General features: G+C 27.0%; 1 protein-coding gene across 1 annotated transcript; it reads right to left on the bottom strand.

Annotated features, from left to right (window-relative positions):
* Positions 1 to 4,460: 4,460 nt before the first annotated feature.
* Positions 4,461 to 7,790, bottom strand: LOC110650665 (peroxidase 16). Its single transcript, XM_021805744.2, has 4 exons — positions 7,560 to 7,790; positions 7,160 to 7,357; positions 5,847 to 6,012; positions 4,461 to 5,000 (listed from the first exon to the last, which is right to left on the bottom strand). The coding sequence occupies exons 1-4, from the start codon at positions 7,770 to 7,772 to the stop codon at positions 4,594 to 4,596; spliced, it is 984 nt and encodes a 327-aa protein (XP_021661436.1). The 5' UTR covers positions 7,773 to 7,790; the 3' UTR covers positions 4,461 to 4,593.
* Positions 7,791 to 16,939: the final 9,149 nt, after the last annotated feature.

The raw sequence follows: 16,939 nt of genomic DNA, 5'->3' as shown, positions 1-16,939 counted from the left end.
TGAATTCAAGCCTAACTTAGGGCACCTTGTCATCATTTTCTGGGCAACCTTCCTTCATAAAATTTCTATCATTATGTCTTAGGTTTCATCTCTAATTGGCCTCACACCAATTGGAGCTATGTAGCTCTACTTATAGCCACATAAACCCACTGGACTCAGAGGTCCAGAATTCCTGCACAAAAGTCACACTTTCAATTCATCAATTCAACTCAACAACCAACTTCAATTCTTAACCAACACACATCAATTGGTCAATATTTGACTTCAACAACATCAATTGCACATCATAACATCTAATCCCCAATCTTCCTTCAAAACCCTACCCTCTACAATTTACATCTCATGCAAATACCATAATCCAATTATACAAAGCATGTAAACAATTCAATACACACTAGTAGGCATGTGTAATCAACTCAATTCAACAAAACCACCAAGCTCTCATTGCTGGTCGAAATTTTGGTCATTCATTTAAGCATAATTTCATTCATTTTCCATGAAATTTCATTTCATTTTAACTTAATTCTAAGAATTAAAGAAGGAAGAGATCTAGAAATTGCACTAACCTTAACTTGACAATTTTCTTTCTTGACCAACTTCAATTTCTTCAACTTTCTTAGCTCCCAATCACTCTAACAAGGTCCAAGAATAAGTTTTAGTGTTGGGGCTTATGGGAAATATGGTAAGAATCTATGGAAGATGAAGCTTTTCATGAAGAAAAATGGTGGAAGAAACCATGGGCAATGGTTCGGCCAAAGGGAAGAAAGGAGGAAGAAGAAAGCTTTTTTGGCATTAATTAATCTTGTCTTATGTCTTATAATTATCTTCATGCAATTAAATTAATTTTTTTTAATTGGGTCATGCTTATGTCATAATTTTGTCATAATTAAAATTCAATTTTCCATTTCTTTTCTTTTCTTCTTTCAATTACACACTTCTATTTGAATTTTCATCAAAATTTCTTTATATTTTATTACATTAATTTCACTTAATTTAATTGACATTTTAGTCAAAAATCAACTCTCCAAGTAAAATGACCAAAATACTATTCATCGAGTTATAGTCTATCTTTTTCGATAATGACAGTTTAGTCAATAACCCGATGATCACTTTGATTTTTATACTGCTTATTTCAATTTATTTTCATTTCATTTTTGGTCCTCAAACTGGCTTTGAATAATACTATTCATGGACTGAAAATAGTACTGAAGCTCAAAAGTTCAGGATGTTACAATAGTGCCTAGCTGCCCATTAAGGATAATTATTTTAGTTACAATTGATGGATGTATCATATTCTGCACAAATATTTAATCATTAGATTATTGGTGTTCCAAAATATATGAAGAAGAACTTTGCTATTAGGAATTTAAGAAAACTATTTGAAATCAAAAGGATGCATGAAAGCAACAGAGAAGCAAAAATGAAGAAGATTTATCAATATCACTAAGAGAGATATCAATTTAAATTATCAAAAACACTTCGTATTTAAGTGTTTTGAGTAAATATGAAGTGGAAAAGTAACAAAATATTGTGCATTTTTCGAGAGACTTAGCCTTTAATTGCACAAGCTCGACATAATCAAGCATTTCTTTTAATATAAATCAATTAAAGGGAGGCGTTGTAAATAAAAAATAAAAAAGCATTTCAAAAGAATTTCTCTTTTATTTTAGGCATAGTTCCGAAACTTGAGCCAATTAAAGGATTTAGTCAATGGGCTACTAGTTTAACGATTGGGTCAATAGTTTAATAAGAAAATTATTAAAAAATTAATTAAATATATATATATATATATTAATTAATTAATTAAATAGTATGCTTATTAATATAAATAAATAAGTTTAATAAACTAATTTTTATTTTTAGAATCAAGTTTTCAACTTTTATTAGGCTATATTTAAATATATCTTAATAATATTTTTAAATTTTTCTATGAAAATATTAAAGATATTCAAATTTTATATATTATTATTAAATTATTTTTATTTTCAACATTTATAAATAATACATGAAAAAGAAAATATTTCATAAATGCGGAACTATCTTCTTAATATTTATGAAGAATTAATTATAAATTAAAAATAAAAAATAAACATATCATTTAATAAATTTTATTGTATTACTATAAATAAAAAATATCTAAATGATAATTTATTGCAAATTATCTTTAAGGATATTCTTTGACACGCCTCGTGTTTGAGATTAATTTAGCAATTTCCACATTTCCTCAAACTTCTACAACAATCTCAAGAATATTTTCACTAGAACCGGCTAAAATTCATGCCGCCACTGCTGCAAATAGAAACAACAGTGTTGGAATTGTTGTACATGCTACAAGAAGTGCAAATGTTGTTTATGCCTTTGCAATAGAGCATTTAGCTCTATCCCACAAGCAATCCTTGTTCATTCAGCCATGACATATGCAAAATCTTTTCCATTTATATCTAAAATTGGGATATGTGATGGAAAAAATTTTAAGAAGTGGTAAGAAAGAATTCTCACCATCTTGGATATGCATGGAGTAGCAAGCATTTGATCTATGTTCTAAAGGGAGAAACACAAATCACCCAAGGGCCATTTCTTTTGCTAGCTAATCGACCCAAGAGCCTTTCCATGTCTCAACAATCAACTGGGGATAATTTTAAGGGCTTTGAAGCTTGAAATTTTCTCGTATCAGTCTTTGCTCACCCCAAACTTCAAAGGAAATAGCACAAACCGACCAAGGAATACTTGCCATGTGAAAATTGCCAAGGAATGTGGCAAAGGGATCCTTTTCCCCTTTTAGAATCGCTCTAGCGGCCTTCATGTGCCTTGTCAATTTTTCTAGGATACCTCTTGGCATTCGAGACTCAAAACTTCACAAAACCAAACTTGTTTAGCCACAAATCCTAAGCTTGTATCAAGTTATCATCCAAAAGAATCCTTTCCCATAGGTATCAAACAAAGGCACTACAAGGTACTGTAGTTAGCACCCAAGGCTCCATGCATTTTCTCATAGTCCTCTCTATAACCATATTGCAAATCCTTATAATTGATTGTGGTTTATATTGATTCTAAGATTACATTAATTCTAGGCATCAATATATGCCCCCTACAAAACCATGCTAAATGAACTTTAGAGTGTAAGTTCTCGCAGTTAGCCTAATTCACTTTAGGAACTCAAGGTAAGCCTGTGATCAATCTCTTCTATAATACCCCTCATCTGGGTTAGTTGAAATCGGTACTCAAAAATGGAATATTTCCTGAAGTCTCAGGTGATGGAAAGCCCTAGAGAGTTAGGTCTTGAGAGAGAGGAAATGTTTAAAAGAGAGAGTTAACTTTTAAATACCTAAAAAAACACTTTCAGTTGCCAAAGTTTAAACTTCGACTGTTAAACTTCCCCAAATCTGGGTATAATCCCCCATTTCTCTTGATTCCCTTCCCCTTTTCTTCCATCTCTGTTTGTTTTCTCATCCCTTCACCCCAAATCCCCTACCCTAGCTCCCAAATAAAGAAGAATCATCTAAAGTCTCAAAAAAGGGGTAAGGACACTGTTTTCTCTCCCATTTCAAATGATTTGGAGAAGAAATGAGAGAGAGATCCTAGTCAAGTGATGCAAGCCTCATTCTCCTTTTCTTTGTTTATTTAAGGATTTTAGGGTTAGTGTTGAGTTATTAGAATAGTTTTAGAGTCTAGTGTAGTTTTATGGAATTTAAGTTTAATATAAAAATTTAAGTTATTTAAGAATGATTTTAGTTATTTAAAGTATGTAATAGTAAAATGGATCTAGAATGAAAACAATAAATTTCTCCAACCCAACCGGGAATTTAAGATTACTGAATCAACGACCCTCATTAAGTTTACTATACATCCATTAGCAATCTGGTACATATATTTACACGGCTCAATAAATGGCACCCTTAAATAAGTAATCACGGGATAAAGACGTAATAATAATAATAATAATAATAATAATAATAATAATAATAATAATAATAATAATAATAATAATAATAATAATAATAATAATTATTATTATTATTATTATTATTATTATTAAAAGTGCTTGATTTTGATTTTGTTCATTGAGATTATTGTTTCTAGATTTTAATAAAATTTAAGCGAGACTTTGACATAATAATAACTCAGCAATTTTTTCCTCTAATATAATCTACAAATATAAATAGAAAAATTGCTTAAATAAAAATAATAAGTTTACAAAAGAAATAAAAATCGAGTATAATTTTACTTTTAAAAACTTTAGTTTGAATGCTAAATTAAAAATTTATATGTAATCAAATTAGTTTAAATTAGGTGTGGAAACACACTATTAATATAGATCACGTTGGATCATTAGGGCTTTTATTATTTTATCTTTTCAAAAAAAAAAAAATTTAAAAATGAGCATTAGATTCATTTCCTGCCATTAACAACACTGTTCATACTAAGCATAATAATTTTATTAAAAGAAAAATAAAGGTCAAACATTATTGGTTCCACTTACAATTTAGCAATGGTACTTTCAAAACATTTTTTTCAATTTAAGAAAACACACTAAAAAAGGGAAAATCTACCCTAAAAATAAGAAGAAATAATAATTAAAGCAGTTCTAATCTTCTAATTGATGCGGGTACAATCTCTCCTGATTTCACCTTGATTTCCTGTCAAGACTCCAACTCTACCAAGCTTGGTCATTGAAGCCACAAAAGCATTCTGAAAAGTTGCACTATTTGATGCAAAAAGATTGACGGTGGGTCTTGATCTTGGATCAGAAAACAGGATCTGGTCTGAGATGAACAATCCTTTTCCGTGCCTTAGGTTTCCATAGTAGGCATTGTCAAATTTCTGAGGTGTGGTTGGATCCATGTTAATCGCAATTCTTGGGTCTACTTTTATAGGACACATTTGCCTCAGCTGAAGTGCATATTGAAGATTGAGTGTTGGGTCAATCTTGTTTCTGGGACTGAAGTTGTAGATTCTTTTGGAGAATCGGCTACAATGAGAAAACCCGAGTGTGTGTGCACCTATATAAATATACATTCACATGTTATTGTTAGAATTTGAAGGTATCCTTTCACCTAGCAGAATCGAGGTATCAATTTATCAATTAAGTTTTTTAAAGTTTTCTATTGAGAAATTAAAATTTCATGAATACAAAATCATTTGGGGATAATTTTAAGAGACATGAGTGAAATCAATGCTTGAAATGATGGTTTGTCATACTTAACGCATAGAATTAAATGCTTCTATACAAAAATGTGAAACATATTAGTGATAGGAGAGAAGAAAAAGGAAAGACTTAAAATGATGACAAGGGAGTAATATTAAAAGATTTATAATTTTTAAATATTAATATAAAATTGATCTCTAACATATCTGAACGATGAAAAATGATATATATAAATCGATTAGTTTGAAATTAAAATTTAATTGTTGTTATATAAAATTACCCTAAATTGTGTAGATTTAGATCAATATGACGGGTTGGATAAAAAATTGCATCAGTGAGGATTAATAATACAAAGTAATTTGGCTTTCAAGGTGGTAATAAAATTTGAGTTAGACAGTAAATTAGGGTCAATTCTTGGATTTAATTTTATTTATTATCCCTTAATTTATATAGTTATTTAAGTATCATCCCTCAATTTTAATTTGTATCGTAAAAATTATCAAATTTTATTTTGATATTATTCAATGTCTTAATCAGATTCTGTTAAGAACTCTAGCAAAAAATCAGGTTGAAAAATATCGCGTTGTTATTTTAACAACACTATAAATTGAGGGATGTCAAATGAAATTAAATCCCAATTCTTGAGACTGTGAGATGAACTTGTAATGAAACAAATAAGACATTAGAATAGTTCAGATACCTGATAAAGCAATCATGTCAGTTTGGGTAAGACCATGTGAAGCAAACAAGGAATTAAGCTGGTCTAAGTTGAAGTTAGGACTTGGCAGCTTGTGTTGAACACTAGCCTTGGTAGAAATCCTGCCATCCCGCCTACCCAGTTCCACTGCATAAAATGGTCCTCCTGCCTGAAATTCCACATTTAATATTTAATTAATCATGCACATGGAGCAGTTAAACATGATAATATTTATAACTAGGTGTTGTAAGTACATTGTTATTTGATAAGATAGGCAGCACACACTAGCCTACAAAAGAAAACTTCAATTGCTAAAGGGACAACCAAGTGTCACAAGTTGAGGGGCTTCATGGGTTAACACCAAATTTTAATATTTTTTTATATGTTTAAAATATGAGAGGCTATGGTAGGGTATCCCATGCTTTTTGAGAGAGAGGATATCCCGTGCTTGATACCCTTGTTAACCTGCAATATTATATTCATTGCACTCATATGTGTGGGTTAGCAAAATTCGATTTAAATAGGATAAATTGATCAAATTAATTTAATTTAAAATTTTAATTTAATTATTTTAATAATTCGATTTAATTTAATTTTTATTTTATAAATTTAATTTATTTAGTTTAGTTATCCCTTTTAAGAAAAAAAATTTAATAAAATTAAACTGAACTTAATATTTTATTTTTTTAATTAATTATTTCTCGATTTCTAAATAGGAATATAATTGAAATCACTTATGAAATAAGTTCAGGATGAATCTCAAATTAATAAATTAAATCAAATTAATTAAAATTGATTCGATTTGATTTTTTCATTAATTCAGATTGACTCAATTTAATTTACTAAAAAAATTAATTTATTTAATTCAATTTAACTTAATTTTTTTAAAATTGAATTAAATTGAACCAATTGATGCCTACTCCTACTTATATGTATCTTCATTAAGGTCATTGGAATTCCTAACCTTCAATTTATAAGAGTAAAATCAATCCATTAGAACTTTTTAATTATTTCAATAAAATAATGATTAATTATTTTAAAGTTTTTATTTAAAAAAAAATCCTAACTTTGCTAACTATATAAGGATATCATATTTGAAAATTCAATGAAAATTAAATATAGCTTAATTATTGAAATAAAATTAAAAACTTTGTGATTTTATGGTATAAATTGAAGTTCATTTTGCCATTATGCTAAAATTAGTAATAGTTAGATTTTTTGCTAAGATATTTCATATTTAAATTTTAATAAATTGGGTTGAAAATATTTATGAAAAAGAAAAGGATTCTCTTAAAATCAATAGAAAACTAGCATACCAAGGCTACAACATCTCTAGTAGCAAGAGCTAGTATATCAGCACATGAAACTTTGTTCCTGCATTGAGGAACACTATCAACAGCAGCCTTTGCTTTCATAACCGTGTCGAAACCATCTCCGGCAAGCGAAAGATTATCCGGGTGATCCTTCTCCGCATTGTTATTTGGCGATGATAGCAGCACCGAAGCATCACATCCCTAACAAGAAGAAATAAATGAAAATTAATAGAAAATACCATATATATACCAGAAGTTTAACTCTGGTATTTGAGTTTTTAACACCATGAGAAATCTCGAGTTTTGAATCCCAATTGAAATCAATTATTAAAAAAAAAAAGAACCCATATATATGATGACCATTATTGTCTAACACAGAAAATTAAAAATGAAAAACACTAACCCTAACAAAGCAATCATGGAAGAAGAGCCGAAGGGTTGCAGGAACAGTCACAAAAGTTTGCTGGAACTTCTGCTGGACTGCAGAACGGACTATAGATTCCACATTAGGACATGTTCTGCTATAGAAGTTCCTGCTTAGTTGAGTAGAAGTAGGAATGAGAGAGAAGAGAAGAAGAAGAAAAGATGGCACAAGGAAGCTCATTTTGCTTTCCATGACTTAATTAATTTTAGCTATAGCTCTCTTTTGAAGTATTCTGTGCATACATAGTGTGGGTATATGTAGACATCAAAGAGGACAACGCAGTTTGAAATAAAAAAAATTTTAAAAATAATAATAATTATAATGATAAAAAGAGGACAACGCAGGGATTGAAAGAAGCAACAATGATTGGAATATTATAAGATTAAAATTTAAATACAAAATGAAGAGAGTATTTTTAATATAATTGAATCTACTGAAACTTGAGTTTAAGATCTCATGATTTTTAGATGATTTTAATATTATATTATTTATATATTGAAAAATTAACTTAGAAAAATTATTTTATTATTTTAAATTTTATTATTAAAATAGCTTAATTTTAATTTAATTTTTAATATTTTATAATTAACAAATTTTAAAAATTAATATTAATTTCAGCACCAATATCAAATAAATTAGACCAAGATAATTTGATTGATCTTCCTTTAATTTTGTATTTGGATGAAATGTATGAAAATTTTTTAAACTAAAATAAAGAAGCTGACGAAAATTAAAGTATCAAAATTTCTTCAATCTATTAATTTTGTGAGTTAAATATTAAAAAATTTAGAGATTTTAAAACTTGAAAAAACCTTCTATCCTTTAAAAAACCTTTCTCTCAAATAAATATCATACTTTAAATATCCATACTTTACCTCTAAAAATTTCTCTCCAAACAGGCAATTAAGATATAAAGAGTGAAAAGAAGGTATCGATTTTATATTTATTTATTTATTTTAATATTATTTATTATAATAGTTGATCAATTATTGTCCAGTTGGTCAATTATTATCTAGCTTGTGTTGTGTCTTCATTAAAAAAATTATCAGATAAATTCGGATTTTAAAATACACTCTAGCCAATGCTGATTCTTGGAGTTGAGGGCGAAATTAATGAAGAGGTGACACTTGTTCTGCATATTCATATAAATTAATGCGATGATTTTGCATATTTAATTGCATAATTTATAGAAATGTACGTTATGAGTGAGAGCGACTTGGACAAATTAATTAATTTTCTAATTAAGCCTTGGAATAAGAGTGCCCGTATGCTCCTTTCTTTTAAAGTGGAATTGCATGTGGGGACAAATATATATATATATATATATATATATATATATATATATATATATATCATAATTAAATAATTAAGTTTTTATATTTAAAAAAATAAATAAAAAATTTTAATTTTAATTCCTTAATACACTTTCGTCAACAGTTAATTAAGGGATTAATATAATCAATGAGAAATAAAAATATTAATAATGAAAAAAATTTAAGAACGAAAGCATTTATAGTAAAAATTCATGATAAAATAATAATTTATTTTAAGAGTATTAATATATTTTTATTCACTATTAACAACAAAAGTTTTAAAAATAATAAATGTAGAGACAAAAGTGTATGATAAAATTAAAATTTGAGGATATTTTCATTTATTTTTTAAAATATAAAAATTTAAATATTAATTGTGAAATAATAATAATAATAATAATAATAATAATAATAATAATAATAATAATAATAATAATAATTTTCCCATATATTAATGATGAAAATAAGATCACTAATCTCTCTCTCTCTATATATATATATATAATTTTTGTCATTATAATCATGTAGAATTTTTCTAATATTCTTTAAGCTATGAAAGTATATATTATATTTAATCATCACATAAAAATTTTATATTTATTTCTTCAAAAAAAAATGGTAAAAAAGTATTATTCTTGAAATAAAATTAAAATCAAGCAATTTTGTTAATACAAATGAAATTCAATATTATCATAAGTGAAATTAATTATAATTCTAAAATACTTATAAAATATATAGATATATTTGTAATATTACCCTTAAGTTAAGAAATGAAAACTTACAAAATATATGAATATATTTGTAATTTTTCATATTTTCCTCTCACTTCCTCTTATTTTAGAGAAGAAAAAGTAAAAGTGGATAAAAATATTTTATTTTCCTCTCAAATTTTTGAGGATGCTTAGTACATCCAAAATAATTAAATAATTCTAAAATTCGGAGTCTAATTCTAATTAATAAAAAATAGAATTTCTATCCTTATCAATTGCAGTAATCTTTTTGGGTTATATTATTTAGTTTTTAGTGATAATTTAGTTTACTTCTTAATCAATTATATTTTGAATTTAATTTTTATAATTAAAATATTTATAAAATAATTAAGCCACACTTGTCGAAAATTAATATATTACACATGCTATAGTTCATATTTAAATTGAGCACATACAACGGTTGCTACCAACTAGAAATGATTAATATTTACATTTCCTAATTTTATGCCAAAGGTCAATGATTAATTTACCAATTTATCATTCAATTTACTATACCATAGACATTTTTTTATAATTTAACAGCAAATTCATTTTCTAATAAATTAATTTATATATCAAATATATTTATAAAAAATAAATTTTTTTAAATATATATTTATTAAAAAGTAAATTAAAAAAAATAAGGTGAATTTATAATTTAATTTCTTGGTTTTTCCTATAATATACTTTAATCCTTGAATTCTAGAAAATTAATTATTTAATCATTGTATTTTGCACTATATTACACTTTAATTTTCAAATTTTGAAAATGAATTATTGAGTCCCTTTAATTTTAATAAATAGAACAATTTAGTTCATGTAATTTTAATATTTACAATAATTTTATCCATTGATAAAAGAGCTAAATTATTTTATATATTAAAATTACAAGAATTAAAGGGTAATGTAATACAAAATTCAGACACTAAATAATTAATTTTTAAAAATTTAAAAAATAAAGTGTAATATAAGATAAAATCTAATTTTTCAAAATTTAAGAATTATAAAGTATAATATAAGAATTATAAAGTATAATATAGGGTAAAGTTTAGATACCAAATTATAATTTTTCTAAAAAAAAATAATAATAATAAATGACCATTTGAGCTAAAGGCCTATATATATATATATATATATATATATATATATATATATATATATATATGATCCAATCACTAATAAACTCACATGGGTGGACGGTGAGAATTTAACCGTTTCATATTATTCAATGTTTTTTTAATGGCACTACCACTCTTAGCCAGCATTGACATAATTATTATTATTTAATTAATCTTCATTAGATGACATCGACAATATTCTTAGAATCCAATTCATACAATACTAATTAGCAATATTTGCAAATTGAGTGTAATTGATCATACTCTTTGAGTCTCTTTAATTATTAGTTGTAAAATTATTATTTTTATAATAAAAATTATTTAAAAGAGTTGTTACCTTTTATTATATATTCTATTAATTTGTATTTGATATATTAAATTTTTTATAAATAAAAAATTTTATTATATTTTTTCACTTTTTAAAAGAAAAAGTTTTCATTAAATGAGAATAAAATTAAATTTTATACTGCTATAATTTTATATAAACATTAAAATTATGACAAATTGTTCATAAAAAAATATTAATTATCTTAATTTAAAAGATTTAATCATGTTGATAAAATATTTCAGATGGCTAGTGAAAACTACACTCCACATAATATAAAAATATGTGGATTTAGAAAATATTTTTTGCCTACATATAAAAAATAAATAATAAAATATTTTAAAAATTTAAACATAATATTAATACCTTATTACACTCATAAAAGTTACATATAACAAATTATATTATTGGTAAAGCTATCGAATACATATTTTTATATAAGTAATTAAATGTTATTTATCAATTTATCATACGTATAATAATATTATTTTATTCTGATAAAATTTATTATTGAAAAATAATAATAAAATTATAAAAGTAAATAGAAATTTAAATTCACAATATATTTTTTTATCTCAATTAATTTTAAATTTATTGAAAAAAAGAGTTCAATAATTAAATTTATGAGGATTATATATATAAATAAGTATATACATTTATATAAAGAATACTTAAAAAAAAAAAATCAACTGAACCTATTTTTTGCACCACTGATTGATCTCTTACTAGAGCGAATATACAACTTGTACAATACTCATACCTAAAAAATAAGGCATCACACCTAATAACGTAATGGGTCAGATTTTTGTAGGTACATGATTCAATCGAATCCTAATAGTATAAGTTTGAGTAATATATAATTAGATTGAGATGAGTTTAGGTTTGCAACAGGTTCGGATCTAATTTGAATTTTCTATATGCTAGGTATCTGTTGTCCGAACCCATATAAATATTTATTAAAGACAAAATATCTATTTTTATAATAATATTTATAAAGTTTTATATATTTTATTTTATATAAAATAAAATTGAAATATTTTATAAAATTATTAAATTTTAAAATAAAAATTATTAATAAAAATAAATTTTTATGTAGATTTTAATTAAAATATATAGAATTAAATATGTTAAGATATTTTCTGGAAAATAATAATCAAATTTGAAACAAATTCAGATAATTGAGAATAAATTTTATTCAATTTAGGACAAGTTTGGGTTTCGAAAATAATGTTTAGTTGACGCATGTCCCATAAGAAAATAATTATTTTAATTGATTGTTTAGGCCATATTTTTTTTTTCCTTGAATTATATATATAGACGATCTTTTGTATATTTAGTAAGGGACATTATCTATATTTTATAAATGACACTTACGTTTAATATTTTTTATTAATAACAACAATAATAATAATAATAAGAATAATAATTTCTTTTAATTAAATTAAAATTTTGATAAATAAACTTTAATTTAATGGTATTAGAACTTTCAAGACTATATAATCTCAAATTTGAATTCAACTCGGAGCAAATTATACCAAAAATTGTTAAATTATGTTTAGATTAAGAGGGATAATGAGCCCTTGTACCTTACAACTTTTTTGTTTCCCTCTCTTTTCGTCTTCGCTGGTAGATAATCCGGGTCTAATTGCAAAAGAAATTTAAGTCTTTTTGCATTTTAACAATTTAATATAAACATTTAAATCTTGATAAAATTAGTCAAATTTTTAAAAGATTAAAATTTTATTCAATTTTCATCAATTGGATTTTGAACTCCATCTTTCAACTTGTTTATAGCTGCCATTGAAATTCCAATTTTACCACATTCACTAACTCTCCATAATTTTATTTTGATAATCATTGAATATCAAATAGTGATGACATTTATTGGTAACGAGGAGAGAGAGAATGCGTAATTAAAACTATCTAATTTGACTAAATAATGGCTAAGAATTTTGATATACTATAGATGTCAAAATAAAATTTGGAAGTAATTGATTGTATTGACGAAGTTATATTAGCCAACAAAAACTTAAGTGGAAGAATACATTAAAAAAAAGGGATAAAATTACAACAATTTTTCAAAATTTCAAAAAATTTGAATAAAATTTTTACAAAATTTGAATATTTGGCCAATTATGTCAAGATTTAAACCTCTGCATTAGATTGCAAAAACAAAAAAGATTTGGATTATTTTTTTTATTAGGCCATAATCTTGCCATGCACCCTTAGCTTTTTCTCATAAAAATTTGCTATTTTTCTTTATATACCATAAAATAATGGTGTTTTTAATAGGATGATTAGTACCTTATTAGATAATGTATAATCCATTGAGTCATATAGACATTCTAAATATTTCTAGGGTCATGCCCTATAAACTACCATTTAGCTTTTAAATAAAGTTTCATTTAAATACGATCATAAAGACACCATATGAGATAAGAGACATGTCCTATCACACATTAAAATTGATGCTTATGTGATCCATTTGGTATCTGATAATTAAGCTTAGGGCTAAATCAGATGAACATATGTTTGTGAGATATCCAAAGAACACTATTGGATATTATTTCTACCATCATTTTGAGCAAAGATGCTTGCATACAACACTATACCTTTATGGAAAAAGAGTTTTATCCTTATAGGAAGTAGTGGGAGCAAGCTATAACTTGAAAAAGTTCAAGAACCATAAAATGACATCCAAATGGAGCCAAAGAGTGAGGCTATAACATCAGATGCTTAGCTTGAAGCCTAAGTAACACAAGAGCCTCATAAGTCAAGTAGGATACTTCATGCTCTTATAAGGTTATATCTTTTAATGGAAGCAGCAAATGACACATTCCTCTTACCATAAAAGCCTACTAATTATATGGGAACAATGTTTGACATTAACTCTGTAAAATGGCTTAATGTCATGAACTCTAAAATGGATTCCATGTACACTAAACTGGTATGGATCATGGTTGATCCATTTGAAGGGATAAAACCCATTGGGTGTAAATGAGACTTTAAGAGAAAGACTGACACCCATTGGGTGTAAATGAGTCTTTAAGAGAAAGACTGACATGTATAGTAATGTCCAAACATATAATCCCAGATGGTTGCTAAAGTTTATAGACAAAGGCAAAATGTTGACTCTGATGAAACCTTCTTTGTAATAAACCTGCTTAAATTCACAACATTTTTTTTTGCCTTTACTTGTAAACCATGATTATGAGATTTGGCAAATGGATGTCAAGATAGCATTCCTAAATGGGAATCTTCAAAAGGATGCATACATGACACAACTTGTTTGAATCTAAGGGATTTGTTGATAAGGTACAATGAGTTGCAAAAATCTATTCATGGACTAAAGCAAGCATGACAAAGTTGAAACATCTATTTTGATAAAATGATCTGTTAGAATTATGACTCAAAATCTTGGTGGGATTTGGAGAGAGATCTTTCCCTAATTTGAGTAGGAGAAATATTTTTCAATAGAATGGACGTATATTTCCTATATAGAGTATAACTCCTACTTTAGTGTTATTCTTAAATTGAGTGGGACTCCTTATTAAATTAGGATTGAAGGAATTAACACTATAACTAGGAGACTGGTGGAAAGGTTATTTGACTTTGCCCATGGAAAGTGGCTTCACCTATTCAAGAGAGTGGCTTTTAGGTCATGGAGTGGAGCTATTGCCCATTGTAAAGAGGGTCTTTATCCATTGATAAGAGGGCTATTGCCCATATAGTTAAAGACACCATTTGTGGTGTAATAGTTATAGTAGTAAATATAATGAGTTATATTTAGAGAAGATTGAAAGAACTAACTAATATATTTACTATGAACAGTTATTTAGTATGGGTTCTCTTAGGTGTAATTGGATTTATGGGTAGTATGTCTGTGGATAGCATACCGGTAGATGTAACTCTATGTTGAGAGGGTAAACCACGTAAATATTATTATTTGTCTGTTTGCTTTATTTCTTTATAATTTACACACTTTTGTAGTGCACAACAAATTGATATTAGAGCATGAGAATGATCTTGGTGAGTTTGCTTGAAGGTGGAGTTGTTGTGACGTGTAGAAAGTCACACATGCCACAATGGTGATGATGGAGAGTTGAAATTAAGGTGGAGCTTTTGATGCAAAATCAAGAAAGTTGGTGACATGACAATTTTCTGAAGAAAGAAACCAGTTATACCCAAGATGAAGATTGAAGAGGTTGAAGGGTTCAAGCTCAACCATGAAGAATTGATGATTTGATGACAACCAAGAATTCTATAAATGCAATGGTTAATGGATTTTGAGTCAAGGTGGAGATTATGAGAATTATGACTCAATATCCTAGTGAAATTTAGAGAGAGACATTTTCTAATTTGAGTGGGAGAAATATTCTTCAATAGGATGGAGATATATTTCCTACATATAGTATAACTCCTATTTAGTGTTATTTCTAAATTAAATAAAACTCCTAATCAGATTAGGATTGAAGAAATTAACACTATAAATAGGAGAATGGTGGAAAGGTTATTTGGCTTTGCCCATGGAGGATGGCTTTGTTTATAGAGGATGGCTTTGACCATGAAAAGTGGCTTCTTCCATTAAAGAGAGCGGCTTTCAACTCATGGAGTAAAGTTGTTACCCATTGTGGAGAAGGGCTTTGTCCATTGATGAGAGGGCTATTGCCCATGTAGTTAAAGACACCTTTTATTGTATAATAGTTGTAGTAGAAAATATATTAGGTTATGTCTAGAGGAGACTGAAAGGACTAACTAATATATTTACTATGAGTAGTTATGTAGTGTGGGTTCTCTTGGGTATAATTAGGTTTATGGATAGTATAGTTTTGAGCTTGTAATTGATGATTTATCATTGTTGATAGTGGAAGATGGCATGTCCATGGATGTGGCCCTATGTTGAGAGGGTAAACCATGTAAATATTATTATTTTCTCTATTTATTTTATTTCTTTGCAATTTACATGCTTTCATAGTGCACAATAAATTAGTATCAGAGCATGGGGGTGATCTTGGGGAGTTTGCTTGAAGGTGGAGCTATTGTGACATATAAAAAGTCACACATGCAATAATGGTGATGGTGGAGAGTTGAAATTAAGGTGGAGCTCTTGATGCAAAAAAAAAAAAAAAAAAAGAAGTTGATGACAAAAAGATTTTCTTAAGAAAGAAGCAAGTCACACCCAAGATGAAGATTGAAGAGGTTGATGATTTGAAGGGTTCAAGCTCAAACATGAAGAATTGATAATTTGATGACACCCAAGAATTCCAGGAATGCAATGGTTGATGGATTTTGAGTCAAGGTGGAGATTGTTAGAATTATGACTGAAAATCCTAGTGGGATTTGGAGAGAGACATTTTCCTAATTTGAGTGGGAGAAATATTTCTCAATAGGATGGAGGTATATTTTCTATATAGAGTATAACTCCTTTTTTAGTGTTATTCCTAAATTGAGTGGAATGCCTAATCATATTAGGATTGAAGGAATTGGGACTATAAATAGGAGAATGATGAAAAGGTTTTTTGGCTTTGCCTATGGTGGATATCTTTGCCCATGGAAAGTGGCTTCGCTCATTGAAAAGAGTGGCATTCAGCTCATGGAGTGGAGCTATTGCGTATTGTAGAGAGGGGCTTTGTCCATTTATGAGAGAGTTATTGCCCATGTAGTTGAAGACACCCTATTGTAGTAGTAACATATTAGGTTATATTTAGAGAATACTAAGAAGACTAACTAATGTATTTACTATGATTAGTTATATAATATAGGTTCTCTTAGGTATAATTAGGTTTACGAGTAGTATATTTTTGAACATGTAATTGATGATTTATTATTGTTGATAGTGAAAGATGGCATGTCA

Source organism: Hevea brasiliensis, chromosome 17 (genome assembly GCF_030052815.1).
Source record: "Hevea brasiliensis isolate MT/VB/25A 57/8 chromosome 17, ASM3005281v1, whole genome shotgun sequence".
NCBI lineage: Eukaryota > Viridiplantae > Streptophyta > Magnoliopsida > Malpighiales > Euphorbiaceae > Hevea > Hevea brasiliensis.
Note: the sequence above shows the minus strand (reverse complement) of the source record. Positions and strands in the feature narration are given on the sequence as shown.

Excerpts from the sequence above, each read along its gene's own strand:
- LOC110650665 (XM_021805744.2), bottom strand. The coding sequence starts at position 7,772 with ATGGAAAGCAAAATGAGCTTCCTTGTGCCATCTTTTCTTCTTCTTCTC. Across the intron at positions 7,358-7,559 it reads TCCATGATTGCTTTGTTAGG|GGATGTGATGCTTCGGTGCT; the intron begins GTTAGTGTTTTT and ends TCTTCTTGTTAG. Across the intron at positions 5,001-5,846 it reads TGACATGATTGCTTTATCAG|GTGCACACACACTCGGGTTT; the intron begins GTATCTGAACTA and ends ATATTTATATAG.